At 38.3% G+C, this 27,566-nt stretch overlaps 2 protein-coding genes across 5 annotated transcripts; both read right to left on the bottom strand.

Moving 5' to 3' along the window:
- Positions 1–547: 547 nt before the first annotated feature.
- On the bottom strand, positions 548–16,920 carry LOC110055088 (uncharacterized). Of its 3 annotated transcripts, none has more exons than XM_020761469.2 (16): positions 16,674–16,920; positions 13,493–13,676; positions 12,658–12,741; positions 12,348–12,381; positions 9,419–9,564; positions 7,856–7,918; positions 7,460–7,700; positions 6,856–6,977; positions 6,214–6,288; positions 5,391–5,531; positions 4,934–5,044; positions 4,466–4,567; positions 3,745–3,888; positions 3,251–3,341; positions 2,541–2,653; positions 548–2,277 (listed from the first exon to the last, which is right to left on the bottom strand). In XM_020761469.2, the coding sequence occupies exons 2-16, from the start codon at positions 13,655–13,657 to the stop codon at positions 1,246–1,248; spliced, it is 2,664 nt and encodes an 887-aa protein (XP_020617128.2). In that variant the 5' UTR covers positions 13,658–13,676; positions 16,674–16,920; the 3' UTR covers positions 548–1,245. The 3 variants fall into 3 exon arrangements, with proteins under 3 accessions (XP_020617128.2, XP_089140954.1, XP_089140955.1); XM_089284828.1 differs by lacking the exon at positions 16,674–16,920 and adding an exon at positions 16,503–16,639; XM_089284829.1 differs by lacking the exons at positions 12,348–12,381; positions 12,658–12,741; positions 13,493–13,676; positions 16,674–16,920 and adding an exon at positions 9,763–11,224.
- A 1,474-nt stretch (positions 16,921–18,394) lies between these two features.
- Positions 18,395–27,523, bottom strand: LOC110055098 (oxidoreductase NAD-binding domain-containing protein 1-like). 2 transcript variants are annotated; one of them, XM_020761479.2, is made up of 8 exons: positions 27,365–27,523; positions 26,565–26,608; positions 25,096–25,193; positions 24,656–24,762; positions 23,241–23,382; positions 21,798–22,019; positions 20,360–20,471; positions 18,395–18,912 (listed from the first exon to the last, which is right to left on the bottom strand). In XM_020761479.2, the coding sequence occupies exons 1-8, from the start codon at positions 27,448–27,450 to the stop codon at positions 18,740–18,742; spliced, it is 984 nt and encodes a 327-aa protein (XP_020617138.1). In that variant the 5' UTR covers positions 27,451–27,523; the 3' UTR covers positions 18,395–18,739. The 2 variants fall into 2 exon arrangements, with proteins under 2 accessions (XP_020617138.1, XP_020617147.1); XM_020761488.2 differs by lacking the exons at positions 26,565–26,608; positions 27,365–27,523 and adding an exon at positions 25,411–26,558.
- Positions 27,524–27,566: the final 43 nt, after the last annotated feature.

The raw sequence follows: 27,566 nt of genomic DNA, 5'->3' as shown, positions 1-27,566 counted from the left end.
ATAAGTAGCTCGAATTAATCAGCAATCTCCTCAACTCATTCACCCTCCCGAGATACGTCAGAAACCCCGAGCTGCTGACACCGTCCGGTGACAGTCGGTCGACAGATATTTGAGGGGGTGCTCCTTGAAAATCACCTGCAAGTAAGCAGGCATCTTTCTTCCCTGGTTCCTGAGGTTTTCTCTCTTCAATTTCTCAGTTCACTTCAGAAGCCGAAGAGGACCAGGATGACATTTTTTTGTTCCCAAGGTTAACCGGTAACGAGAAGTTTCATTATAATTCTCTCTTCACTTGTAAGCTCGTAATGACCCACGTTCAATATATCAAAATTCTAACTTGAACCCGAGGCCTTATGCCAAACTTCTATAGTTGGGCATTTTTTCTTTATCATGGGAGTAACCATTAGAAAAATTATAAGTTTGGTCCGAAGGCCTCGGAATCATGTTAGAATTTCAATATAACGATAACGGGTTAATTCTCATAACTTGATTCTACCTCCAACGATAGCTCCCAACTTTCAAATCAGTCCAGACAACAGGAGTTCAAACATCATAAAAAGCAAATAAATGTTTAATATCAAAAGATAACACGGTCTCTAAAAAATTACAACGTACAAAATTATATATTTTGTCTTAAAATATTTACCAATTCCATCTTTACGAAATTCTATATACAATTTACGAAACCCAAATTCGATTATTTTTTTTTCTCATGGACAATTTTCCGCAGCCATGAAATAGATGGATGTGAAGTAATACACTTAACACTTCTGACATCAAGTGCACAAACAGTTTGTAAACTGCAACAGGTAATAATTGCATGGAACGTTTTCATCGAGGAATACTATCATTCACTGTGAAGAACTAGTACCATGATTCATAAAATTGCTTGTGTTCTGTTGTTGGACACAAAATCCAAAATATTGGTCATGTTGTGAACCCAACGAGAATTCAAGTTCTTTATAGGAGACTAAAACAACAGTAGCAACAACTCCACCTAGAAACAATATACTTTTATCTTAACAATAAACAATAACAAAAACAAACACACAAAATAAATCAAAATTAGTGGCAGAATACTTCCCAATAGTGTCTCTGCTGGAATCAACAGTTCTTGCCATAGACACTTAGGTTTAGCTTACATGAAAGTCTTTGTGGTTTTCTTAGCAGTAATCCGAATAAATAAATACATGTGCACCTCAGGGGTTGAATTAGCTAGTAAGGCTACTCTGTATAAAACGAACTGAATTATCTCGGACTGCCCGCGGAAGACGAGGGTTTAGGTTGAGTGGGTGGGCCTGGTGTCCCTGAGTTGCTGAATCTTGGTTTTCCTGTTTTGGGCGGAACTGCAGGGGGTCCTCCCCCTCCACTGGTGGTCCTCCTTCTCCCATTGCCAAGAGACTCACTCAGCTTTTCTTTAAACAACACCTCTGGGGGAGGAGGAGGGAGATCCACATCTGCATCTTCCTGAACTTCTCCTGTGGGAGGAGGTGGGGGCATCTCTTCCATAGAAGTAGACAACAGCCGCGAGGGTGGGGGAAGGAGCAGATCCCCAAACACTTCTTGATCTGAGGTACTGGATGCAGGTCGAGGCAAAACTCCGTGGTCTGAAATATTCGATGAAGAGCGTGGAAACACTTCGTGGTCTGAGACGCTAGATGAGTTTCGCGGAAACACTTCGTGGTCTGAAGTACTTGATGAGGTCCGCGGTAAGTCGCTGTGGTCTGAACAATGAGACGAGGTTCGTGATGTTGATGTTTTAGGGGGAACGGGAGGTGGAGGAAGGGAACTGCTTTTGCGAGCCTGGTCTGTGTGAGGCGATGTGCTGCTAGTCTGTTCGGACGTTTTATCTCTACCAGTCAATCCACAATGTTCAGAGGGTAGAGAGGGTGGGGGCGGTGGTGGTGGCGGAGGCGGGGGTGGTGGTGATTGACTGCGAGTTCTCCTGGATCTTCTCGAGCCCCTGTGCCTTGTGCTTATTTCACTATTCTGTTCGTCTCCCTTGTCCTCGTTGTTGTCCGTCTGCGGCTGGATTGGCTCCTCTTCCTTTTTCTTGGAGAATGACTTGCGGGGTAATGGCGGAGGATCTAACACCAGGCTGTGCTGTGGAACAACTTCTACAGGCTCAGAGTTCGGCGTCTCCTCTTTCTCATCTGCTTCTTCTTCTAAAGGCTGCATGACATGATTGTCGATAGTGAAGGTCTTTGGGTCCAAGGTGTTGGGCGTGGCAGCCCCCGCACTGTGTCCCGAGGGTGTATCGGGTGAAACCGGCTCAACACTCTGTGAAGACATAATAACGAAACAAACTTCTTTACTAAAAATTTCGACATTTTATTTCTGTGAAGATCACTTCATAGATAACGTTTGCGTGCTGCTGTTGTTGTTGTTGTTGTTGTCGTGGTTGTCGTGTATACGCAAGTGGAACTGTAAAGAGTGAACTAGTCCATCACAACTCCATTGCAATAGTTTAAAATTTAACTCCTTGCAACACCACACCTGTCCACACGTTTCACCCTTATACTACATGCAGTCCTCAACATTACCTTTGCCTCAAACTGGTTGCCCTTTTTCCAAGCATCAGAAAACAAATTGCCAATCTTCTTTGAAGGCTTTTTGGGTTCAATTTTACTTCTGTTTACTGAGAAGCTCATGCTACCTGCAGGGACAGACAAAATCACTTTCATTCACGATTTCTGCTACAAAAAAATTAAGCACATACACGATGTATCCGTTACAAACTGTGGTAACTACGATCGGTTGGATTATACAATCATATACATGTACATGTATCAATATACTGCCTCGACAACAACCACAATCTACATCAACGTTGAAAGTTTTAAATGTCTGCATATTCACGTTAAAAAATTCATCTATTCGTTCTGTTTATTTTGCATTTTTACTTAATATACAGTATTTATAAATATTATAATGTGAGGCGAGGTGACCTCTAGAAACCATCAGGCTTTTAGTTGAGGCCACCTCGTACGTAACAATACGGTAACATAAATAGTGCAAGAGAGTGCGGCTTTGCCAGTTCAGTAATTATTTTACTAGAGGTTAGGGTTAGGGTTATATTAGAAATATATCATAATATATGGCCAGTTGAATTTAAAGTCCCCTTCAGGAAGCCCAGTTTCCTTGAAAGTTCAAATCCACGATTGAACTTCTACATAATACTATATAGTTTACGGAGCAGCAGGCTCAATGGTTTATGAAAGAGTTATTAAGAGCAGCCGAAAGTCTTTCTTACCACTGGGATGTACAGAGGAAGAGCCAATAGAGTCCTTGATTCTTTGAGACTGGCTTTTGGCTTTCATTGACTGATAGTCCTTTGGTTCAGGCTGTAAGAGAAAGATAGAAAATCACACCGATAACAAAATCATCTCTAATCCTGCTGCTCTTTCAATGTCAATGCATTTCAAGGTCTTGAAATGCATTAACAGTGGAAGAGCAAGTGACTCCATGAGCTCACCCTTTCTCCCGCTTTGACTGCTCAACAATTCACAACAGGACTACATGTAGCCCTACATAGCAGTCATGTTAAGGGGGAGAGAGGCCCCGCCATTCCATCCCCCTTAATAATTTCCACTCCCCTTCTACTGTATGCCAGCTAATCTAACTATAAATGGAATGCAATTGAGTGATTTGCTCGTAGAATTTGCAGGCAAAAATTTCATTATCTGTCACGCACGTGTATGGAGGCAGTAGCGGAAAGCTGAAAAAGACAAGTGTCCTTTGACCAACCTGTGGTTTGATATCTACAGGTTCTGCATCTTGTCCTGCAGTGAAACTCGATGACCTGGTGAACTTGTTTCTGTCCAGGGTAAAAGCAAGTTTGTCCATCTCATCTTGTGTATCAGAATAATCCAGCAACATCTTGTATCCAAACTACAATAACAAAAACACAAATCTTGTACATTCCTACAGCTTAAATACATTAAAGTACTAGTTAACTCTTTAATTTAAAGAAGGAAAGTGATTACCCATCAGATATGCTGTTTTCACTTAAGTTCACAGATTCAAGAAGCAATAAAATGTACACTCTATGAGAAGAGCACAAGCAGAGCAACTACAGTCTTCTCTACACACATTACATGCCTACAATTATACAATGGGGCATGATAGGCACGGAATGCGTTCAGAAAACTGTAAGGGATGCTAGTCCTCCTTATGAAATAGCACGTGGTGATGCTCCATCCAGTCAATGCTGTAATAGTGCCACCCCCCTGTTCTCCATTAAGCCCAACTCTCCAGTAAGCCCTGACCCCCAGAGCTTAAAGTACATGTACCCATTGCAGGTTACATCGTTACTTGTTAGAGGTAAGATTTTGGAAAAAAAACACTGTCTCCACCTTTAACTTCTTAACATTTTGATAAACTAACAAATTCTCCAACCAAGCATTATCACAATTGTATCTTAATCGGTAAAGGGAATTATCAATTCAATCAAGCCTGATATACTCACCTTAGCAAGTCTGATGCCCACTACCCATCGTTGCATTGTCTTGAGATCCTCTGCACAAAAACACCGAACTGCTTTGGATTCCAGATCGTGAAACTGCGGATGCTGCAAATAATAATAATAATAATACAACAACATTAAAACTACTGACAGCAGAACCACTGTATACGTGTAACATAAGGCCAGGACCTCGTTGTTTGAAAGCTAATTTACACTAATCTTATATCTGGCTATAACAGGTGATACAGGTTTTAATTTCTCTTCTACAAAATAATTGTTTTACTGTTTGAATGTTTTGTAGAGTTTGAGATAAGTCAATGCTAAAACCATACCATAGGAAGTGCAAATTAAAAAGATAAATTGATTAAATTAAAAAATTCACACTTTTCCTTGATTAGCTTCATCACACTTTGAACAACCAGCCACAGATCCGGAGTTGTGTAGTTATCAAGACAACAGTTGTAAGTGTACCTTCAAAACAAAGCAGTGCTCTGTAGGTGCCTTAAGCTTCTTCTTGAATCCCATGCCATTAAAGATTGACACATGCTCAAACTTCATTAAACACACAATATCACGTGATGACTAAAATAAAATGAAAGGCATAAATCATTGTTAATACGCACAAAAAGGCATACATGAATGGATTTGGGGAGAAGGAATGGGCATTTGTGAGAGGAATTAATTCTATCTCAGTGTAATACATTTACATGTGTATTTGGGTTGAGTTTGTTGTTGGTCCCGAGGGTTTTTCTCTGGATTTTTCCTGTTTCCCTCCATCGTGAAAAACCAATATTTCCAATTTCCAATTCAGCCAAGACAGACGACCTGCATGGAAACTAGCTAAGTATATGGCAGTTGGATAAAGAGGCTTTGTTGAAAATAAAGGGTTTATATCTTCTTGAAATACAAAAAAATTATGAGAGTCAACCTTAGTTTTTCCCTTAGGTGTATAATAGATTCCTGAAGCCCTCAGAACAAAGTAATGCTTTTTCCATGATCTTTTGCCTTCCTTGAGGTACAACACCCCATCCAATTCAGGCAGTCGCATTGCATCTTTTTGAAAGAATTCCTGTAAATAGGCACAAGAAAGAGAGGTAGTGTTACCATGGTTACAGAACATCTGTAGCTGGTTAGAATAGTGCAAGGCAGAGATTATTCAACTGGCAATCAGTTTCTGTCTAATCCGGTTATAAAAGAACAGCAAGCAGTGTATTGTTTTAGCAAGCAGGAACAGGAGTAACAGTCCAGAACCTACTTGTATTTATTAATTTATTATTATGAATTTTAGAGTCAAAAATAAAAAAATAGTTTCCCTTTCAAGACAAAGCATAAGTGATGTTGCTCCATCACTGAATATACTCCCGCTGAGAACTAATCATGTCTACAGATTTGTTCATAAACCATGATGAATTGTCTATTTCTCATATATAATTACCAACAGTTAGCAATAAATTACTTAACACATATTGCCCTTGAAAGACAAACATCATTATTCTTGACTTGTGGCTGAGGAATACACCTACAGTACCTGAAACTGCAGGATCTAACGAACTATTCCTCACAGTGTTTATTATAACAATTTGGCTAAATACCCTAGTTTGCTTTACGCAAATAATCAACTTCGTGTTCCTACAGGCTGACTGCTTTACATAGTACATGAACATGCATGTACTCAGGAATGGCCCAGGTAAGGCCAGGCGCACCACTGTACATGTAGCTTTAAAAATCTCGGAAAACATGAACAAAATCACCTGTAGTAAGATGTCTTTACTTTTCTCTGCTAACTGTGCAGCATCTGATGATGTGTCACTTGTCAGAAGAAAGTTCTGCAACAAATCATGTCAGAGAAATTGCTGTAACTGGCTGGGATCATTTAAACAATAATTAAATCTTATTCTTGTTTTTTATGCATTTTGTTAGCTACTGTAGTAGCTTTACAAAGAAAACATGTATTGAACATTGGTACCTTTGGTACATAACTAAGGTTGCATGAACGTTATAAAAATGGCCACATTACTTTGAGTAAAAATGCACATGGATGGAGTCCTGGGTGCTGTAGAAATGTTGAAAGAGCATGAAAGAAGCATGTGTAGTACACAAAGGATATAAACATAAGCAACTGGTAAGGAAGCCATCATGTAAGTATAAGTTATGAGTATAGTAGAACCCCATTGATCCCATCACCAATGGGCCACAAAAATTTAGCCGTATTAATGGGGCACCTGGCTGTATTAAATGGGTTCTTTAACTAAGAAAATGACTGACAGAGCTTTTGTTCAGGCCAGAATGGAGTGGCCGTATTAATGAGGTGGCTGTAAGAATGAGGTGGCCATACCAACGGGGCGGTCGTAAGGCAGAGTTCCATTGGGTTACAAACATTCTCTTTTACACACCTGTGGGTTTCTAAACAGGGCGTACTTTTCTCTTCTATTATTAATGACCAATTTATTTTCAGAATCCCATGGCCAGCTTGAAACAACATCCACGACTGATTCATGGTCTTCCAAAAGTCGCTCTGAAGAAGAAGCCAGACAATCACATATTTGACAAGAGACTAACCACATGTAACACAATTTGCTGGTTACAATACTGCAGTGTAGTATAATAATTATTAAACCTCTTTTTCAGGAATAATAATGATGGGGAGTTACATTTACGAGGTCCTTTATTCTGAGAGGCTGATTTTTCAGGGACTTGGGTGAAAGACTCATGATAAATAAAAAAAGATACAGGAACCCTCTTGATGTTTTCTTTTTATATAAATTGCTTTTTGTTGTTTGCTGTTCAATGCCATTTGGAGCTACCAGAGATTTTTGGGTCTGGTTTTAGCCCACCTCCCTGTCACTTTTACACCAGAGTACCCATCCCTCCCCCTCAGAGAAACATACAGCACAACACAATCATTAATTGGGCTTTATTCTTCAGAGTTTGTGCGTTATTTGAATAATGTCATTATACAAGATCAAAAAAAAATAATAATAAATGTCACAAACTAACCTATACTGAGCTGAGGAATTCTTTCAATCAGAACCCAGTTAGGATCTGGTTCAGTGTCATTTTTGCGCATCATCTTTTTACACACTTCCCACGCTGTCCATGTTTGATCAATGGCAACAGTCTTGGATGTAGGATCCTCATCATTGTATACTTTAACGACTAACTTCTTCACTCTTGCTGCCCTGAGTTTCTCCAGAGCTATCCTTATTTTTTCAGCTTTGATTCGTTCATGTTGTTCCTCCTACAAAAAAGACCATTTGACAGCAACAGCATTCAGTCTTATGATCAGGACCCACTTTCTCCTAACTGATCCCCATACATTTCTTTCAATGTCAGTTATGAGAATTTGTTGTCTGTCAATTGAATAGAGTAGCAGAACAAAGCTTTAATACTTACAGGAGTTAGCTGTCTTGTCTCCTCCTGAACACTTTCTAATCGACTTAGAACATCAGCCGACACCTACAAATACACATCAATTAACACAGCATTAGTGTATATAATTCCAAGCATTTATTACAGCAACACTGGCCAGGTGTACCCTCATGGATTCTGTGGAGCACCAACAGGTTTTTGAACTCCCCTCCCCGACAAAACAACCCTTCATACCCTATTTCAATCCTGTGACCACTAAAATCCCTGCCCTGCATGAAGATCAACCACCAACATTTGTAAGCAAGATCCTTAATTCCCCTGTATGATAGTAGCTCAGTCTTGATCTTCTGTAATTAGCCACCTCTAAGTAATCTAATAGTTTAATCTTGATATCTTCTAACTACCCCGTCCAAAACAGTTACCCATACATGTGCAGTGTACTTATATTTACACACAAGTTAAATGTCATTAAGTTAATACAGGCACATACATAAATGTCATGTAGATGTGTGTAAATACATGTTGGATCTGTGCCTAAACCTTGCATGACTTAAGGTAAATTTGTTTTCATGACATCTAGAGTGCTGGGGCACATTGCACGTACACTCACAGTAAGACACATCATGAAATGTGCCTCAAGACACACAAGCATGGAAATTATTCTGATTATACAGTTCAATATTTCAAGAGGTTATCTTTCCCATTTCCCTTAACATGGTTTCTGTGGTGACTGCCAGAATTGAAAACTGATTTTCCCCAAATGGGACACTGACTAAAAAAAAAAATTGTCAAAGTCTGCACTTGATACAAGTTTTAACAACGGAAATCCTCTAATGGGGAATGAATAATTCTAAATAATTTTGTAGATCTTAATGCTCACAAAATGATCTAAGCACAGGAAGAGGCTGCAGTAAAAAATTGAATCCAGCGCCCATGAGAACCAAGCAACATGTACTATTTACATGAACATGGGTCACTGGAATCCGATTTCTTGAACCCTCATTTTTTTTAACCTCCCAATAACTTGAACCAAAAGTCGTTTCCCTCTCCTCAGTCAAACACTGTAATTCTACTGGGCCCGCTTTCTCAAACTATCCTATTTTTTGAACTAATTCTCATTTCCCTTGGAGGTTCAAAAAATCGGGATTCCACTGTATCTCAAATGAAAACCACTTTTGAGTATTCATTAATTCCTTTATGATCAGTGCATGTACTGACTGTACATGTCCATAACATGTCCATAACCAGAACATTCAAGAGAGAAATCCATCTAAGAATTAATTAACTAAAAATAACTGAATAAGCTACTGGGTAAAATTACAGCTGTACCTCCTGAAAACATCTTCAGTGACAGGAAATAGACTTAACAAGCCAAAAGCAAAGATTCACAAAGGCTTATTATAACTATTGTTGGATGAGGACAACAGCAACTTCTTTTGAAGTTAAATAGGATGAAATTGGTTGAATTGCCAATTCTAAATAGTAAACAAGCCAAGCCATGGTTACAGTGTATGTGACACTATCTTGCTGTCAGACATTACACAAAAGCTATGTCTGTTGCCAAAAGACTTCAAATTTACAACATACCTTCATATTTGGTGAGATAGGAGAGTTCATCTTTGGGCTTGAAATCATTTCTGAAAACACTGACTCTGTTTCACTGCCAAAGTTCATGTCTTTTTCCATAATACAGAGATCTTCTAACAAGGCATCCAAATCAACTTCACCACTTCCTGTCAATATATTCAGAGATTTCCATATCACAGTTCTATTTGACACTTATTAATTACTAACGGCATAATAGAAGGAATGCTCTTTTCATCATGCAAATTCAATCATTTGATCAAAATCTTACTAAGAAATGCCACAAGGGATTCATAACACAGATAGACATGCCACAAAACAGGAAACCTAGAAGAACATGTACTAACCACATCAGAGGAAATGACTTAATGTTTTGCTTACGATGTTCCTGTTAGCTTCAACTCAATGACTGAATAAGACGAGAGAGATCAAAGTTTATTGCATGGCTAAGCCAAATGAATCAGCAAGAAATGCGATACTCAAAAATATCAAGTGACAGACTACAAAGGTCAGAAAAACAGAAATTTTACATGCAATTATCCATACACTGTGTAAACTGATGTTTTCTGACACAACAAAGAGGTTTAAAGCAAAATAAACAAAGGCTCTTCGATTTTTAATTTCTGTGTACCATGTACTGTACATGCATGTATTTTAAAAAGATCTAGGGTTGCAAACATCTAAAGATTAAATATTTACAGTGTTGCCTGCAGGACAACAATAGAAATGGGTTTATGTTTCAAGCTGAGACAAAAAAATAACATGAAATGGTGACATGATGCTGTGACAGCAGGCCTGCATGCTGTGTTCTACAGTAATCATTACATCACACTCAGTTCTGTTCTAGAGCTCCATGGAGAGTGGCACATTCATTTAAAACAAAGATTATTAAGCTGTTTGAACAAACTAGAACATAACTGTTTTAAGACACTTCCGTGATGAAGCTAATAAACAGACTTCAAGCCAATGTTTTTGATCACTTGCCAATGCTGGGTCTTTTAACTGGTGATAAGATAGCATGTGTTTCACAGATTAGGTGTCAATAAAACTGTTTCTTGTCTATCATGTGAAATTCCAAATACTGTAGGAAGTTAACTGTAAAACACCTTGTAATTCTTTGAAATATATTATTAACAGACAAGTACATATACGTTTACCATAGATATGTATACTGAATAATTTGCTGAACTCACAGGGGCCACAATAGGAACCTTGAGAATGGTACAGAGTATGTACACTGTAAACATGCCACAGACAGAAAACACAACAAATTGTCACCACTTCCCATGCTGATATGTCACCAAAACTGACAACCAAGGTTTTGAAAATTTAATACAGTACACTACAGCAGGATTTACAGTTATCACTTGACTTTTTCCCAAAAGAATTATTTAACAAGATACATGTATGTACATGTAAAAATCAAACTGAATTATGGTTCAACTTCAAGGGTTAATTTTGTGCATACATGTATAAATTAATTAAACAAAAATTAAATTTACTTCAGCTACATTTACATATTATAATCATCTAAATCTACGGAGAAAATAATTTGTCGGTAAAAGTAATTTAAAATAATTAAAAAACTTTGCAAGTTAGCAGAGGATTTGACAGAGTTGATTTGCCTTGTTGCCTTGCATCAGGGTGGTCAAAAACAAACTGATCCTGGGGAAGTATGTTGTTAAAATTCTTGTCAACTTACACTGGAGATAAGACATCCTTATCAGCTTGAAAAAACACAACCAGCAAACGTAATGAACCCCCTCCTACATGTGCATGTGCTTGTGTTTACAAAATTAGGGAATTCAACAATTTAAGGTGTAAATTAATTAATTTTTATCAGTTATCTCAAAGAATCATCTTGACAGTAATTAAATAGCCAGACTACACTGAAAGGAATCATATCGAAGGGTTAGGAAAATTAGTCTGGTTGTATGATAATTGATCACAAAAATAAATAAGAAATATTTCTTGTCCCTTGTATTTAGCTCAGTCTACAAAATTGCATTTATTTAGTTTTGAGCAGCTCTGTGTACTAGATGAATTTAATAACCTGAAAACATTTCAAGAGATTTCCAGAACTTTCTCTATGTCATGTAATCTGATCTTTGTTGAAGAGAGCCACTAACTAACTAGATTACACTTCTGGATTAGGATTAGGATTAGAAAGACCTACATCCAAACATTGGAAATTATTATCAAAAACACAAAAATTGAACTGACAACTTTGCTTGTGACCAAGTTCACAATGTGGGTGTTGCTATTTTAATATTCCCTCCAAGGTGTAAGGAGAAATACTGAATAATTTACTACTAATTACTTCATGTTATAGAACTGAGAAAAGTGCTGGCCGCACATTAATTCTCCTATTCGTACTACTCTCATGCAGTTGCCCAGAACTTAGTAAACTATAATGACTACACATGCATAATAGTGAGGGTATCTGGCTCGCAAGACATTTAGTGAACTAAAACGTTCAACTGTTCATGTATCTTACTAAATAAAAATTATCTGTTCATTGGGTTGGCACGCACAGCCTGTTTGGTATGTGTCAAGGTACATGTAAATGTGGTAGTAAATTTGCAGGACAGCAATTTGATCCAGGAAATTCAGTCTCTACTGAATATGATTGTAACAAGTGTATTAGAACAAGTCTGACTCGTTTAATTCTATCAGCTAGAACAATGGGAAATTATTTCACTTTCAACAACTTAATTATGTACACATTAAAATTAAACATCATTGATGGCCTCAAGTAGTTGATTTTGGAAAACTGTGTGTCATTAATCAAAAGCTTTCACCTTTCTCACAACATGTTTGTTGACAGTGAGTCACAGGTACAACCATTCTAAAATATTTATACAGTCATGTACATGTAGTTGGCATTCCTACATGTAAGCTACTACTGGATTTTAATATTTTTGAAACCTACCTTCAATAGCACTTATGGAAAATCTGAACTGATCCTAAAGCAAAGAAAAAAATATTACATATTCAGAGTATACAAAATATTATAAAGATATCCTACCTGAAACAAAAACCTGCAATGTCACAAGTTAATTCAATAATTTTTTCACGGAAATTATACTGAGAAATCATCAATTGGCTACATAACTGTATGATTATGCTGGATGGCAAAGGGAGGAGGGGGAATGGGACAAGGAGGGAGAGGAGGTTAATGCCCTGTATAAGTTCATATAACAAGAATAGTCCGGTATTTTGTGTTTGGTTTGAATTCTTACCAAAGGTTGTGATGGTGGCACAAAGGATAACACCCCTGGGCTTTGTTCATCTTCTGTTGACTGTTGGGATTTTTGTTCCAGCTCCTGTAGAAACAGGGAAACATGGAGAGAGTTGGCATATGTAAGAAAACTTGCTTTTGCAAGGTTATGCAGATGAAGTTTAATTTGCAGATGGAATCTTCACTTGACAAACCGTGTTAACAAGTGTTCACTAGCAATTTAGATCTACCTGTACAAACTATGTATATCTCTAACAGCTCTAATTATCTCAGAAGTGACATGATTCTAATCAAACTCACTATCAACCAATGCATACACACACATATAAGCAACTACAGTGTACATGTAGGAGTGAAACGCAAGCCTTAGCATACAGTATGTGAACTATTAGCCTATATATTTAAACCCCACATAGACTGAAAGCAGACTCCTTTGTGAAAAAAAAGTGGGAACTTTTTTTTATTTGACTTACTTCATATATCCAGGGGGAGAGACAAACTTCTCAAGAGTGGTACAGAATCCCCCACATTCATCACCAACTGCAATTATTACATTCTCTAGGTTCTTTCACAATTTGTTATATTGTCACACTGTGTGTACATGTATCTAATGTACAACATAACGATCAATTCTAAACTAAATCCTACTGTAAGTTTATTTTAATTTATCAGTTTTGATCTGTCATGGTTTATAAGAGCTGTTTGCTGAACATGTGTTATCATAAGGTATTCAATGGTCCATTTACAGATTAGCAGTGGTCATTATGCAACAGACAGCTGACTATACCGTACTTCTTGGCTAACAATGAAAGGCAAACTTTATCAAAGAGACTTACCTCCTGGAAACTCTGTAACTCATTCAGCATTTTATCAATATCATCATCATCTTCATCGTCATCATCATCCACACTGTCTTCTGATTTATTAGCAAGCAGGTCATTTTCACTGCTTGCTGGCGTCACTTCTGCACTTGCTTGCTGGTCACTGCTGTCTTCATCCATTTCTACAGCACCACTTGATCTGTAATGATAACATTTGGTTCAGTCAAGTCAGACACAGTCACACTGCATGCAAATACATGTATATATTACTGTGCAGTTCTATGTTCAGTTTACATGTATGCAGTAGTCGTAACGAGCCCTTATTCCAGACTCAGGCGCTCTATCCACTGAGCTACGAGAACTCATGTAGAGCAAGGTCAACTGAGTTCATATATGACAGGGATCCTGCATACTGCTAGGATCAGCACCACCAAAGTCATCGTGAGTGTGATAAGTGAATAAAGATGGTGAATTTTTAAGTTCAGAAATGAAATGTGAAAAGTGAACTAATCAACATGACATGAGTGTGAGACAAAGAAAAAATCTGAGTCCCCAACAGGAATCGAACCCATGACCTCTCAAACACTGGGCGGGCACTCTATCCAGTGAGCTACGAGAACTCATGGAGTTCATGGAGTTTTCTTTGTCCCATGCTCGTGTCATTTTGATTAGTTCACTTTTCACATTTCATTACCGAGCTTAAAATTCACCATCTTTATTCACTTATCACACTCACGATGACTGCGACAGTGCTGATCCTAGCAGTATGCAGTACGCCTGTCATATATAAACTCAGTTAAATAACCTTGCACTCCATCAGCTCTCGTAGCTCAGTGGATAGAGCGCCCACCCGGTGTTTGGGAGGTCATGGGTTCAATTCCTGTTGGGACTCACATTTTTTCTTTGACCCACACTTGTGTAATAATGATTAGTTCACTTTTCACATTTCAGATATACTCCTGGGGACTCGTCACAACTACATCAACTGCTCATGTTTTTGACACTATCAAAATCAATTGGTACACGATGCTCTTGCAAAATCACGTCAGAAGCATGGCTAAGACTTCTTCTTTTAAGCAGATGATCTTTCGGATACATTCCATTGTGAATAAAATCTTGAAGAGACAAAGTTATAGTGCTGCTGCTTCTGGGCTGAAAATTTGCTCTATACAAGTTAACTACCTCCGCGGCCACCAAGCTTCATGTCTGAAATTGTACTGAAATCAGATATCCCAAAGTGTAACCAATCACAGAGGTGGACTTAAGACCCTTTTGTTTTACAGCCAATCAGAAAAAAGTCCAGATTCTGGACTACGGGCAGATGACTTGTGAAATAATTGTATCAGGCATTATTTTTTCCTCCTTCCCCTTGCTGTTAATAAAAGAATGCCTCATTGCATGCTATATTATGGTGAGATATGGTAAAAATATTCTCCAGCTAAAAGTATATTTAAGTAAAAACACAAGCTTTTGACTGTCTTAAGTACAGTCTTCAATGGGCAAAATGGTATAAAGGTGCTAAAAAATATAGTGTGATAAAATACAATAGAATAAAATATGATAGAATAAAATGGAATAAAATTATAGAATTGCACTGAAGAAATTTTGTTAAACAGAGTGCTATTCTGTATTCGTCCTGGTAGTGAACAAGAGTTATTTTCCTCATTGGGGGTTGATGTGGTATGCCTAGATTACAGAAATTTTCTAATGTGATAGTTGTCTTTGCCATTGATGGGGAAGCGTTGTTAAAATCAATGACATGGTCATGGAACCATGCATGATGTACAATCCAGGAGCCTTTGGCTGCTGTTTATTTGATGTTCCCTACAACTGTGTTCTTTTTCCATGTAACAAAAGATCTACATGTACCGGTTCAACGACATAACTCCATAAACAGTTAGCGCAAGGAATGTTTTAGACAAAGGACTTGCTTGATTTAGAAGGGTGACCACCAACTTAACGAACATTCCAACTAGTTCCTCAGGGGATGAAAAATGGTATGGGCTACACATACAATAATATTATGTTACACAAGTCACATTATGAAAATTGCTTGACTGACTTTTGAAGCAACCAACACTGAGATAAACTTACTACAATGACAATGATGAATTGCATCTTAAGATTGCTTAATAGGATCTTGAGTCCCGATAATAATATTCAAGTCAAGACCATGAGGTAAAATCCAACACAAAAAATTCCAATTTAATTTGGTGTATTCTCTAATTAGTAAACATGTAAGCATCATAGGCTAGTTAGAAGCTCAGCACAATTATATAATGAAGGGCCCTCACTCTGGCTAAATCCAAAACTCAAAGTCCTCAGATCGAAGAAATCACAGTTGTATTACATGTTATTTTGTTTACACAACACTGTCAGTTATCATAAACAATAGTTAATATTTTACTATGAAAACTCACTCGAGCATGATACCTATTGTAAAATACCAAAACAAATCCAGCCATGTAATCCCTAAAGGACTGAATGTTCACCATTTGAAACAAAACAAATTTTCTTCAGTACTATTAAGCAGAGTTCGGGTTCAGTTTTTATTTTCGATCTCGATAAGTAAACTACAGAAAACACGAATTAAAAAACGCTCAAAATTATGTGAGATTAGCATATACATGCAACATCTCTCTTTAGCAATCAGTCTAATGGAAACAAGTGCGAATAGGATAATGCTTTCAGATCACTTACACGAGGGTGAAACAGAAAGCATGTGAAAGCACGCAAACTAAAATCAGACAGAAACCAATATATATAAGGCTTATTACTCAACATAAATCTAAAAATTCGTTACTGTTAGGTTATCGCAAAAAGAATCTATGACCTACAATTCAAAAGATCATGTCGTGTCATGAATAAAGACCATATCTCTAGGCTTAATTATTATAAAGGTTGATTATCAAAGTTAACTGAGAAGGCTGGAAAGTAAAATATCGTTATTCAATTCTTTTAAATGCGGTTTAAAGCTTGAGGGAGTTTTACTTTGCGAATTACAACGCAGATATCAAATACTCACAAGCTTCCATCGGAAGTGTACGGGGCCATTGATCTTGTGATAACGAACTGAACTTCAAAACTTCAACTATAGAATTCTTCTACAGATTCACACGAAAGAAATACTTATATTCTCTGTCGGTATTGGGCAAGACTGGCGCAATTCGATTATGATACGAAAATATCCCTTTACCTGTGTCACAGACAAGCCCTGACCAACACCGGATACACGCCTCTAGCGAACGTCAACGGAATGCTCCGGAATGCGGCGTCAGATTTAGTCCAAATGCTATTTGTAATGTAGTTTGGTAGGAGACAATTACCACAGAATATGTGATAAACGGAGACCCTCCTTAGGAAGCGCAACAAGAACTTCAAGGATGTTTCGTAAGCAGGCTCAAGAGTTCACAACACTTCTTCTTTCACCGCTTGTTGCGCAACCGTGGGGACTGGAGCGAGTGGGTGTCAGAAAAATCTCGACCGGTTATGGAATCAAAAGCCTCCTACGCACAGTACATTTGCGTGGAGAGCAAAACATAATAAAAAAAATAACCCGTAGAAGTCGGAAACTGGGGTTAGATGACAGTTTTGAACATTTTCTAAGTTTAGTCATGACAAAAGCATCGAAAAAGGGTTGACATTATCTTCGTTGTCACGCGAATAGCGTTGGGGGATGGAGGGTAAGTTGCATGACGGAAGACGAATCAGGTAGGTACAAACCCGTCCTTCATTCGTCTTCCGTCACGAGATGCCATTTGCTATTTGAGCAGGGGCACCCAACGGATGGTTTCGGTAAATTATCTGTTCGGAAGGCCTCTAATCCCCTCTAATTTTCTGAAGAGAATTGTCACCTCGAACTTTCGTGATATGAGAAATTTAATGTCTGTTGTTTTCGGATCGTAAAAAAGTGTTGTTTTGGGTACCGAAAAAAGGTCAGCTATCACTTTCGGAAAGGCGATAAGACCTAAGGTTTTCGGGGAACGGACAAAAAAGCCCTAATAAATTCGAGAATACCCAAGTTCCCCTAGAATAACCGAACAGATAAAACTTTTTTAGCGCAACCTAGAATTAACCTACAGAGCTTTAAAAGTACTCCAGATAGCCTAAAACAGCGTTTAAAAGAATTCGAGAGAAAACGGTCGTTGGGTGCCCCTGTTTGAGTGACAGTGGATCGAAATATACGACTGTACCCTCTTCTTTTGGTGATGTAGGGGAGTAATTCAAGACAAAGAGGGTGTTTGATTAAGGATGAATGAAATTTTCGTTTTGAAAAAGAACCACTGCGGAATTACCGAAAACAAAGATGATAACAAGAAGCACCCAGAACCCCAAAACTAAGCGATGACCAATTAAATTATGGAGGGGAAGGGGAGTTAGGCAATTTTTCTCAGCGAAAATCTTTTCCAACCAAAAAGCCGGAAACGAAGATCTCAAAAAGCAAAAGGAAGGACCTAAAACTAGAAAATGTGTTACCCAACTCAAAACTCCGAATTCGAAACGAACAACATGTTCGTTCCCCGTTTGTAAACTAGAACTTCCTGGAATGCTAACATCATTAATCAAACAATGGGCACTGCGGTCGTTTCAGTAAGTAAACACATCTTTATCTAAGCCAAAATACCCATTAAACACAACTTTTATAGAAACCTTTCCACATTAAATGTCGCTAGTATTCTTTTCAAATAACACTGAAAATAACAAAGCCGCTTTGTTTAAAGTAGAGGCATCGTCTTCGACCTGGAGGGGTGCAGTCTCCTGTTGAGTGTGAATTTGACATGCGTAGACAGTGAAAAAAAACCAAAAAAAAAACCCAGAAGATCACATGATTCCTACGTCAGTTCCCGAAATTGAACACTGAATAAAACAACCCAAACCACCGAAAAGAACATACACACAACCTACCCACAACAGAAATTTGGACCACTCGAACTTTATTGAAAATTATAAATACATGTGATGAATGCAACAACCTTTAATTAAACCAACCTAAGACCTAGTGTCGACATCATGTGCACAATTTAAACGTGCTAGGGGTATTCTACTTGAATACGTCCTCACTTGAAAATTTGAACAATTAGAAGAATACATGTATTTTCAAAATAAGCTTCCAAATGGCCGTTCCCATTAAAATTGTAGGGGATGCCTACCAACAGAATTCTAATATGTAATTTTCGGCTATAACCACGTCCCCCCAAAAATCCGAACTTTCCATTTTACTTTGTCAGTGCGTCCCATTAAGCAAAATGAAGAAGCCGGCCGCTACCACCATTTCTCGAAGTGTATTCTGTTCTCTGCAATGTTCAACTTGTACAAGATGTCTGACACGTGTTTGATCATTGGTGGAGGACCACAGATATAACACATTAACTGACTCCTGTCCAGGGACGATACAGCTTCTTGAAGTCTTGATTCATTTATACGACCATGCTCATCTGACAATGAATGAGAAGAATTCAAATGAGTGTAAGAAAAGATTCAGCATCTTAGGGACAAGGTACACCATCTCTGGAATATGATTTATCAAGTACGTCTATTAGCTTATCATTGAAGACTCGAAGCGAACCGCGAGAGATCGAATCTCGTTCCCAGAGTCCTCAGTCGTTTCCCTTGATCCTCGGTAGGAAAACGAGAGCTCTGGGAGCAACCATTTCAGGCATGCGCCATAAATGCAGACTGCGCAGTGAAACCGGATAGGCAGAATCACCAGAATTCAGTTATTTCAAAATGGTTGCTCCCAGAGCTCTCGTTTTCCGACCGCTGGTCAAGGGGAACGAAGACTCTGGGAATGAGATTGCGAGAGATCAGATCTGGAAGGGCACTTTTTCGCGTCGAGAAAATAGAGATTGCGACCCTGTTCAAAGAACGAATGGCGTAAAGTTCTCCGATCAATCAAAGGAAAATACCCTTTAAAAAGACAGACAGGAATTTAAACGAAACCAATCGTGACTTGGCTCCGGGAGTACTCTACAAAGTTCTATACAGGGAGGCTTTGCCACCAGGTCCAAGCCCTTGCCCTTTTGTATACCATTTTGGCAGAGAAAGTACCCCTTTCGTATACCTTCAATTGAAAAAGGTACCCCTGCCACATACTTTCATAACTAGACCGTATTATGAATAAATCGCCAAAGAAGGTAGTCTTCTCTTCATTTTCATGTAGTGCCTAATAAATGAAATAAATGAAATGATACACCCATAAGGTGCGTCATATTAGGTGGTTCATATTATTGTCGGTGCCTGCTATGATTGCTAGATACGATTACTTTGGCTTACGCTTTTATATACAAATGTGTAACGGAATAGACCAATTAAAACTCAAAGAAAAGAGACAAAATTACTACCAGCCCGTGCCAAGCGCGGGAAGACATGGGCAAGCCAAGTTACCATTGGTTTTGGTATCGTCGCGGATTGGTTGAAAATACAGAATGTTTTCTTTGATTGGTTAGAGCGAATCGCGCGAGCTTTCCGCGAGTAAATGTTATCGGAGCTGGGTCAGAGCTTAAGCAGAGAAAGAAAAAAATAAAAGTACTTTCGACATATAATTCCAAACAACTGCGTTTGATGATCACACAAAAGTCAGAAACCTCCGATATAACGAACGGCTGAGGGACTAAAAAAATGTTCTTGTTATACCGGAGTTCAGTTCGGTTTCAAATCGCTGTAACTTTGGCTGGGCTAAAGAATATCGTTATGTAAACCGGGGTTTTTGGTATAAAGGGGTTCAATTTATTGGGGTTCCACTGCACATAGAAATAAAATAACTCAACCTCATTTAAGGTTTGAAGTGACGCTATAGTCAGTGTACATACATGTAGATCGCACTATCCCGCTAATTAGAAAGATTGGAAATAAGCAGTACGGTAACTCCAGTGTTGGACCTACATATTATTTGTGTGCTTCCTGCTCCAGTTTTACAATTTTCATTTTCCCGCTTTGTGACAAAGTATCTGCAAAGTATTGAGGGACACTTTCTGGAAATTTCCATCAATGATTCCTGCGAAGGAGAAGGAGAATAGTTAAATTCTATCGCAGTGTGAGTGAAGTTGGTGAACATGTAAGTTCTCTGTAGCTTCATACCTTAGTTGGTACATTGATACACAGTGCGTATGTTAGTTCACTACAAGTGTAACCCAACAGGAGCCTGTTAGCAGGCTAGTACATATTGAAAGGTAATTGAATTTTAATTCATTAATGTCATGTTTTTACATCGTATACAGGTGATGCCTGATGAGTTTCACAGTATCTTCCTTCACAACTGTTGAGACTCGGTTTCACAACCTCGCCCCTCACAGTTCAAACCCTGAAAAAAGGAACTGAACTCTGGGACTTAGACTAGCTCTTTGGCTGCTACATACCATTCTTTATTTCATAAGTGAATGTAACTGAACTGGCGTGAGGTGACCTCACGCTAGTTCAGTTACATTCACTTACGGACTGCATTGTGGAAATAATGGTCGAGTTGTGATAAGTGAATAAAGATGGTGAATTTTAAGCTCGGTAATGAAATGTGAAAAGTGAACTGATCAACATGACACGAGCGTGGAAAAAAGAAAAAATCTGAGTCCCCGACAGGAATCGAACCCATGACCTCCCGAGCAACCCGCGGACACTCTATCCACTGAGCTACGAGAACTCATGGAGAGCAAGGTCATTTAACTGAACCCAGTGGATAGAGCTCAGTGGATAGAGTGCCCACCCGGTGTTCGGGAGGTCATGGGTTCAATTCCTGTCAGGGACTCAGATTTTCTCTTTGTCCCATGCTCATGTCATGTTGATCAGTTCACTTTTCACAATGGTCGAGTTCTTTTTAGTTTACTGTATCTTAAGGACCAAGCAGCGAAGTCCTCAAATTTGCAAAAAAGTAACCAAAAAGAACCAGAACAATATTCCCCAATACAGACCGAACCAGCTAGTTCAATAAAGTATCTATTATAATGGCTGTTTCAAAATTCTGCTGATATGTTATTACGTCCCTGCGATCATTTTTCAGGTCACTTTGATGAAAGCTAAACTGCCATTGCACGCTACACATGAAGGAAGAGACTTGTACCTAACAACACACTGTTTTCTTCTGAATTTGTGCAAGGTTACGAACCTTCAGAATTTTCCATTTCATCGTGGACCAGTTAACCATGTAATAAAAATACTATATATTCAATTGCAAAAGACGCTCTCATAAAACGTCAAAAATTAATATAGTTTAATAAAGAAAAACTGCAAGATTTGGAAGCCAGTAATATTAAATTATTGGAAACTTTGAAGACATAGAAACCTTTTAAACAGCAAAACAAAAGCCTCTCATTAATCACAGCTGGTGTACCTTGAAGAGCAGTTCATCTTGGTTCTGTGCACTGAATAGTAGCACGGTTTTTCCAGTGTGTTGATACGGGGAGATGTCAGCAACATGTCGTACAATGGAATATACTGGGTTTATACCAACACCACCAGCAATAAGAAGCAGGTCAGGACAGGAATCATCAGGTTTTGGATCGAAATAAAAGTTTCCTCCAACTCTCATATGAACCTTACTGCCAACACAACACTGTAAGTAAATACAAGCATTTTCAATAATACTACCAGCCCCGGCGTGATCAATCGATGACCAATTGATAATCACAAGCTCGAGTCACCAGTAACCAGAAAACTTTAAACCGTAGGTTTCTGTTGTAACTTGAAAGAGTACGAACATTTTCATCCCAGTTTAGTTTGTGTTAACAATGTTAATTTTCTTGCATTATACCCGCATTTAGAGAGATCAAATAAGTTATTGTTACTATTGTTGATGGTAACGATGATCTTCACAATTACATGTCACCATATTTCTCCTGTCAAATCATTTTTTTACCTCCCCAAAAGATATGGTAATCGATGACAATCGATGACAATCGATGGCAATTAAAAAACGCAAATTTTTTGGCCATCGATTGGTCATTGATTTCCGATTTCAATCGATTAATTGTTATCGATTGATATCGATTGCCATCGATTGTTATCGATTATCAGTTTCATCGATTGATCACGCTGGGTACCAGCCCAATGCTTACTGCAAAGATTTCAGTGTAAGATAAATAGATAGAAAATGAATTTCAGAACAATACTGACAACAAAACAATCATGTGACTGTAACAATGTGCAAAAAACGTTAAACAGTACAGTATAAATCGATATTAATGTATTTAGCAGTAGTTAGATAATTTTTTTTCTTTGAGGAAAATTGGAATCACCTATAAATACTCAAGTTCTGCAGGAGAAAAATATCTTTCCTGCCATACCCAGATCAGAGTGACTGGGTCAACTGAGCATGAAAAATGCATGAAAGTGCTTAGAAATTTGAGCGAAAAACTCGGAGGAAAATTTCCCTCAACTACACTTGGCTACTCCATGGTAAGAATTTCCCGCCTCGATAATGCTTTCTTGGGAATTCTTGAACTGGAAGCAACCCAGTAGAAGGTCAACAACTGAAGCAAAAAGAGAAGAACAGGAGAAAAATGAAAGGCAAAAAACGAAACCTGAAAAATTTTGATTTGTGTGCGTGCCCCAGCAAAAAGTGTCATTAAACACGATGTTAAGGAAAAGAAAGGCATGCTGTCAATTGTTGCAAATGCCTTCTCAGGTAGACTGGAGCTACTTTAGCTGATATCCATGCTGAAACAATGTCCAAAACGTCCAAAAAAATGTGTTTTTGCCAAAAATCTCCAGGTGTCAATGGGTTAAAGCATACAAAGTACACTTGTGCTCTAGAAGACATGTTATAAATGCAAACCTTAGTATGAACCCAGAGTGCTGGGGGGTGTTGACTGTGTTTCACAGCAAGCTCTATAGTGCTGGACTCCTTGAGTTCTCTGGGACTGGAACAGATCGAAAATCCACCCACAGTGGCTAGACCAGGAATAAAGAAATCAACCCTGGTCCAAAAAGAAAGAAAGAAAATAATGCTATCAAGCATACATTAAAAATTGATGTTCACAATTCAACCGTTAAGTAAGTAAACTTTCAAGACTGAAATAGGTCTAACTTATGCATGATTATGTCACACACCCGAAATTCACCACGAAGCCTTGCTTGTGCAAAACTTTCTCAAAACACAGGCACCTTCATGGTGTTTTCACACAGGCAATCTTTTCATCTTTGCTGCTTTGGAAATTTGTCCACAATAAAATTTGCAATTTGCATTTTCAAAGCGAGGCTTAATGGCAAAATTTGCTTGTCTGATGTCATCATGAGAAATTTGTGATCCCCAGTAAAGCATTGTAGCTTGAAGTTATGTTGTTACGAGTCCCCTGTAATATTAGTCTATCAGAGGTGCAGGTAGCCCTTCAGGATTTTGTGAGGTTTTCCTAAATAGTAATATGGACAAAATTTTGTTGCAACTTAATTGTCACACATAGATGTTGCATTAATAAGAAGGTTGACAAGCATTAATGAGGGTATTACCAACTAACCACCAACAACTTGTTGCACAAACTTCAACTTGTGCCCACTTGCACAACTTGTTTTTGCAACTTACAACAAACATGTAACACACTTGTAAGGTTAAGTCTGCAACTGAGCCAGTAGCGCATCAGGCCGGGGCTTATCCCAGTTTCTGTAGCACAAAGCGTCTAGGAGTATTTCTACTCCCCCCCCTGGATGGGATGCTGGTTACCCCCAGCATTTAAAAGATTGCCGGTAACCATTTATACACCTGGGTGGAGAGAGGCACTGTGGGAGTAAAGTGTCTTGCCCAAGAACACAACACAATGACCCCAGCTAGGACTTGAACCCGGACCACTCAGTCTGGAGACAAGTGCACTAACCATGATGCCACTGCGCTTCCAAATGAACTTCAAACATCACGCTTAACATCCAACAAAATATCTTTAAAACGTTGTAAGTTTACTTATGCGAGAGATGGCGCATCTTGAAAAGTTCGCCTTTGGCCTAATTTATTTTCACTCCCTTTACAAGCTTTTAATTGTAACACAACAGGTAGCTAGAAAATGTCTCTGCATTATACACCTGAGTGAAGAATGGCAATGTGAGAGTGAAGAGTCTTGCCCAAGAACACAACACAATGCATGACTTCTGATAGAGTTCAAACCTGGTCTGTTTGATCCGGAGTCAGCGCATTAACCATTACGTTATCATGCCTGCCAGTTCTGAATTTTAACTGATGTCACTAATATTAAAGGTGCTTACCATTGTCCTGGTTTGAATTTAAATCTGTTATCCTCTACTTTCAAGCAAAGCCCTTTAACAGTCTCTGAAAGCTGAGTGATTTCTGTTACAGTAGCTGAAGATAGTGACTACAAGCAAAGAAATTGATGCAGAGAATATCAATAACGAAGTGTGCTTGCACATTGTATGTAACATGTGAGTGAAGACATTTTGTGAAATCCCTGTTTTTATTTTTATTTTTTTATTTTCATTTTTTATTCTCAAAAGGAATGCTTAGCTTGAAACTGGATCTTAACTGATCGCAATGAGATGTTAATGGATACTTTGGTTAGTAACTCAAGCTCAGCTTGACACCTCAGGAACATTAAGAGTCTAGGGGAAAGAACACTCACTGTTTCCCCTGCAGTCAGTCATTATGTGCTTATTAATCTCTAAGCTTATATTACTGAGCTAATCATTACCTCCTGTCTTGGTGAATTCTCTGTCCTCTCCAGATGTGTGCTGTTATGAACAGTGCTGTTTGAATTTGCTGACATGGGATGACGTGGATATCTGAAACCTGAAACAAGAAAAAACATTAATGCATCTGCAAGTTAGTGTACGTCATGTAGATATATGTAGTATAACTAAATCCTGGTGGTATACCAAAGAGACAATCCCTTTTAATATGCCTTGTAAGGTCATCAATCTGTGCTTTGAGAAACTTTTGCATCCAACATGTTCCAGACATCTACTTCTCCTTTGTCAAATATAAACTATCATGGTTTTTCTCTTACTGATGTTCCCTCAGAGTACTCAATCTGCTTCTTCATCATCATCATCATCATCATCATCATCATCTTCTTCTTCTTCTTCTTCTTCTTCTTCTTCTTCTTCTTCTTCTTCTTCTTCTTCTTCATCCGTCACTGTTGTCGCAATCACCATTGTAATCATCATTTAACTGCACTCAACCCTAAGCTGATCACTAGGATCATCAGGTTCTCCAAACTCTTTGGTAAACTGACTATCAAAACGTGATTTATAGGAAACGACTTTATCACTTGCTTGCTAGCAAGCATGTAAAACATCTCCACATTAGCACTTGGAAAAATGCTTTAGTTCTTCTGGAGATTTCTATAGTAATTGTTGATACAATTACGAACTTTTTGTTTTAACAGCCTGTCTCTCAAATTACAATGTAATCAAGTGAGCTCCAATCTCTGGAAATGGCTAGTCTAGACTAGCCATGGTTATTTTATGGGTTATCAGATCTGCACTCAGATATATATCTGCTACATGACGGAAATGTTTCCAAATAAGTCATTGATCAGCCTTGATTGCCAATCTTTTTTCCTGATAAATCTGATGTCCATTGCCATGAAATCTTCCTCTTTGCCTTTGCACAATTCCCCGATAGAGTAGCCCGCGTGGCAGGCATTCAAAGGGGAGGGAGAGGGGAAAACCAGAAGCACTAAGTGCACCACACAAGCTACTCAGAGAGCTTTTTTCGTTAAATGAAACTTTTTCCCGAGTTTTGGTAACTACTCACTATTTGTTTGCCTTTTGCAAAAGTGCACACACTTGCAAGGTGACTATCAACAGATGCCTAATTTATATGCAGCTAGCAATAGAACAAATTTATGCAAAAAGAACATTCTGACTTGCAAATGTGATAACATCCAATTTAGTAACAATGTAGAGACAACAGGCAGGAATACCAAAACGGTTAAAAACTGGAACAAAGAAACAGCTTGGAAGGAGTTAGAAATACCTGCTGACTGCTAATGGCTAATAAAGTTTGCCTGTTTCCAATGGTACCACAGATCAGATAGTTAACTAAGTACTGTATGAACAGAAGAGCATTGTTCTAAATTGCACTATTTCAATTTAATACCCCCAAAACAGTAAGTGCTCTGTACAATAACTTAGCACAATCTTACTAAGCTCATACCTGAACTTATAGATTTGTAGCAGAATGGGTGAAATAACAGCTGCCTGCAAAAAATAGCAATAAACAAAGGGTAAATTAAAGCCTACAAATGATCCTTCAGAAATAAGAGTCTTGCAGCATTTTATCCAAATTAATTTTGTATTCTTGCCATCTCTAATTATTCTGCAACCACTTTTTGAACTCTCAGTTTCTTTTCTCGCTTTTCTAAGGTTAAGGAAGACCCAGGGTAACAAAAGGTTACAAAAAGAGTACAACAAAAGATATTAGTCTCCCCATCTTGCAAAATCTCAAATTTACCAAATGACATTGTGTATACTAGGTTTGAGGGTTTTAGATGGATGTTTTAAATGCTGTTTAAGAGCATTGTTCAGGTTTTCGTGCGCTAAGAATTGTGGGCAAATGTACCAGTTGGCCATGATCTTGTAAGCTATCATGCCTTGCGAGGCTGATTAACTGATTTCCCATGATGCAAGATTTCTATCTTGATTGTTAACCATGTGAGTCAGCCATCTTGATGGCTTCGTGATTAAAGCTTAGTGAACCTAAACATCTTTGGAACTCATCAATCTTTCCTATGCTTGGAGGATTCAAAAAACTTATTTAACTCACAACAATTATCGAGTATAAGACCGCCTTTACTTTAAGTTTTGGTTTTATTGATAATCGAAAGAAGGCTGACAAAAATCGTCCACAACTATCAAGATATATTGCTGTTACGTCATGCCACAAGTCATTGATCAACAAGCAGATCTTAAAACGCTCATTTACGATTGACCCAAATCGATTTATTTAGTACCAACCTTGACCAAGGTGTCACAGGCTTGAAGAGAAATTGGAAATTTGACCAAAAACAAAGTAATGACGTTGTACCTCTAGTACAAGCCATCTAACCGTCTGCTAAGTGGACCATCCTCATTGATACTGCAGATAAATGCCAGGCGTTTCCCCTGGCAATCAAAGAGACTGGCGCGAGAAATCGTTCCAACTGGCCAGCAACAGAGC

This window comes from Orbicella faveolata, unplaced genomic scaffold (assembly GCF_042242905.1).
Source record: "Orbicella faveolata isolate gen_17 unplaced genomic scaffold, um_ofav_v1 contig_13, whole genome shotgun sequence".
NCBI lineage: Eukaryota > Metazoa > Cnidaria > Anthozoa > Scleractinia > Merulinidae > Orbicella > Orbicella faveolata.
Note: the sequence above shows the minus strand (reverse complement) of the source record. Positions and strands in the feature narration are given on the sequence as shown.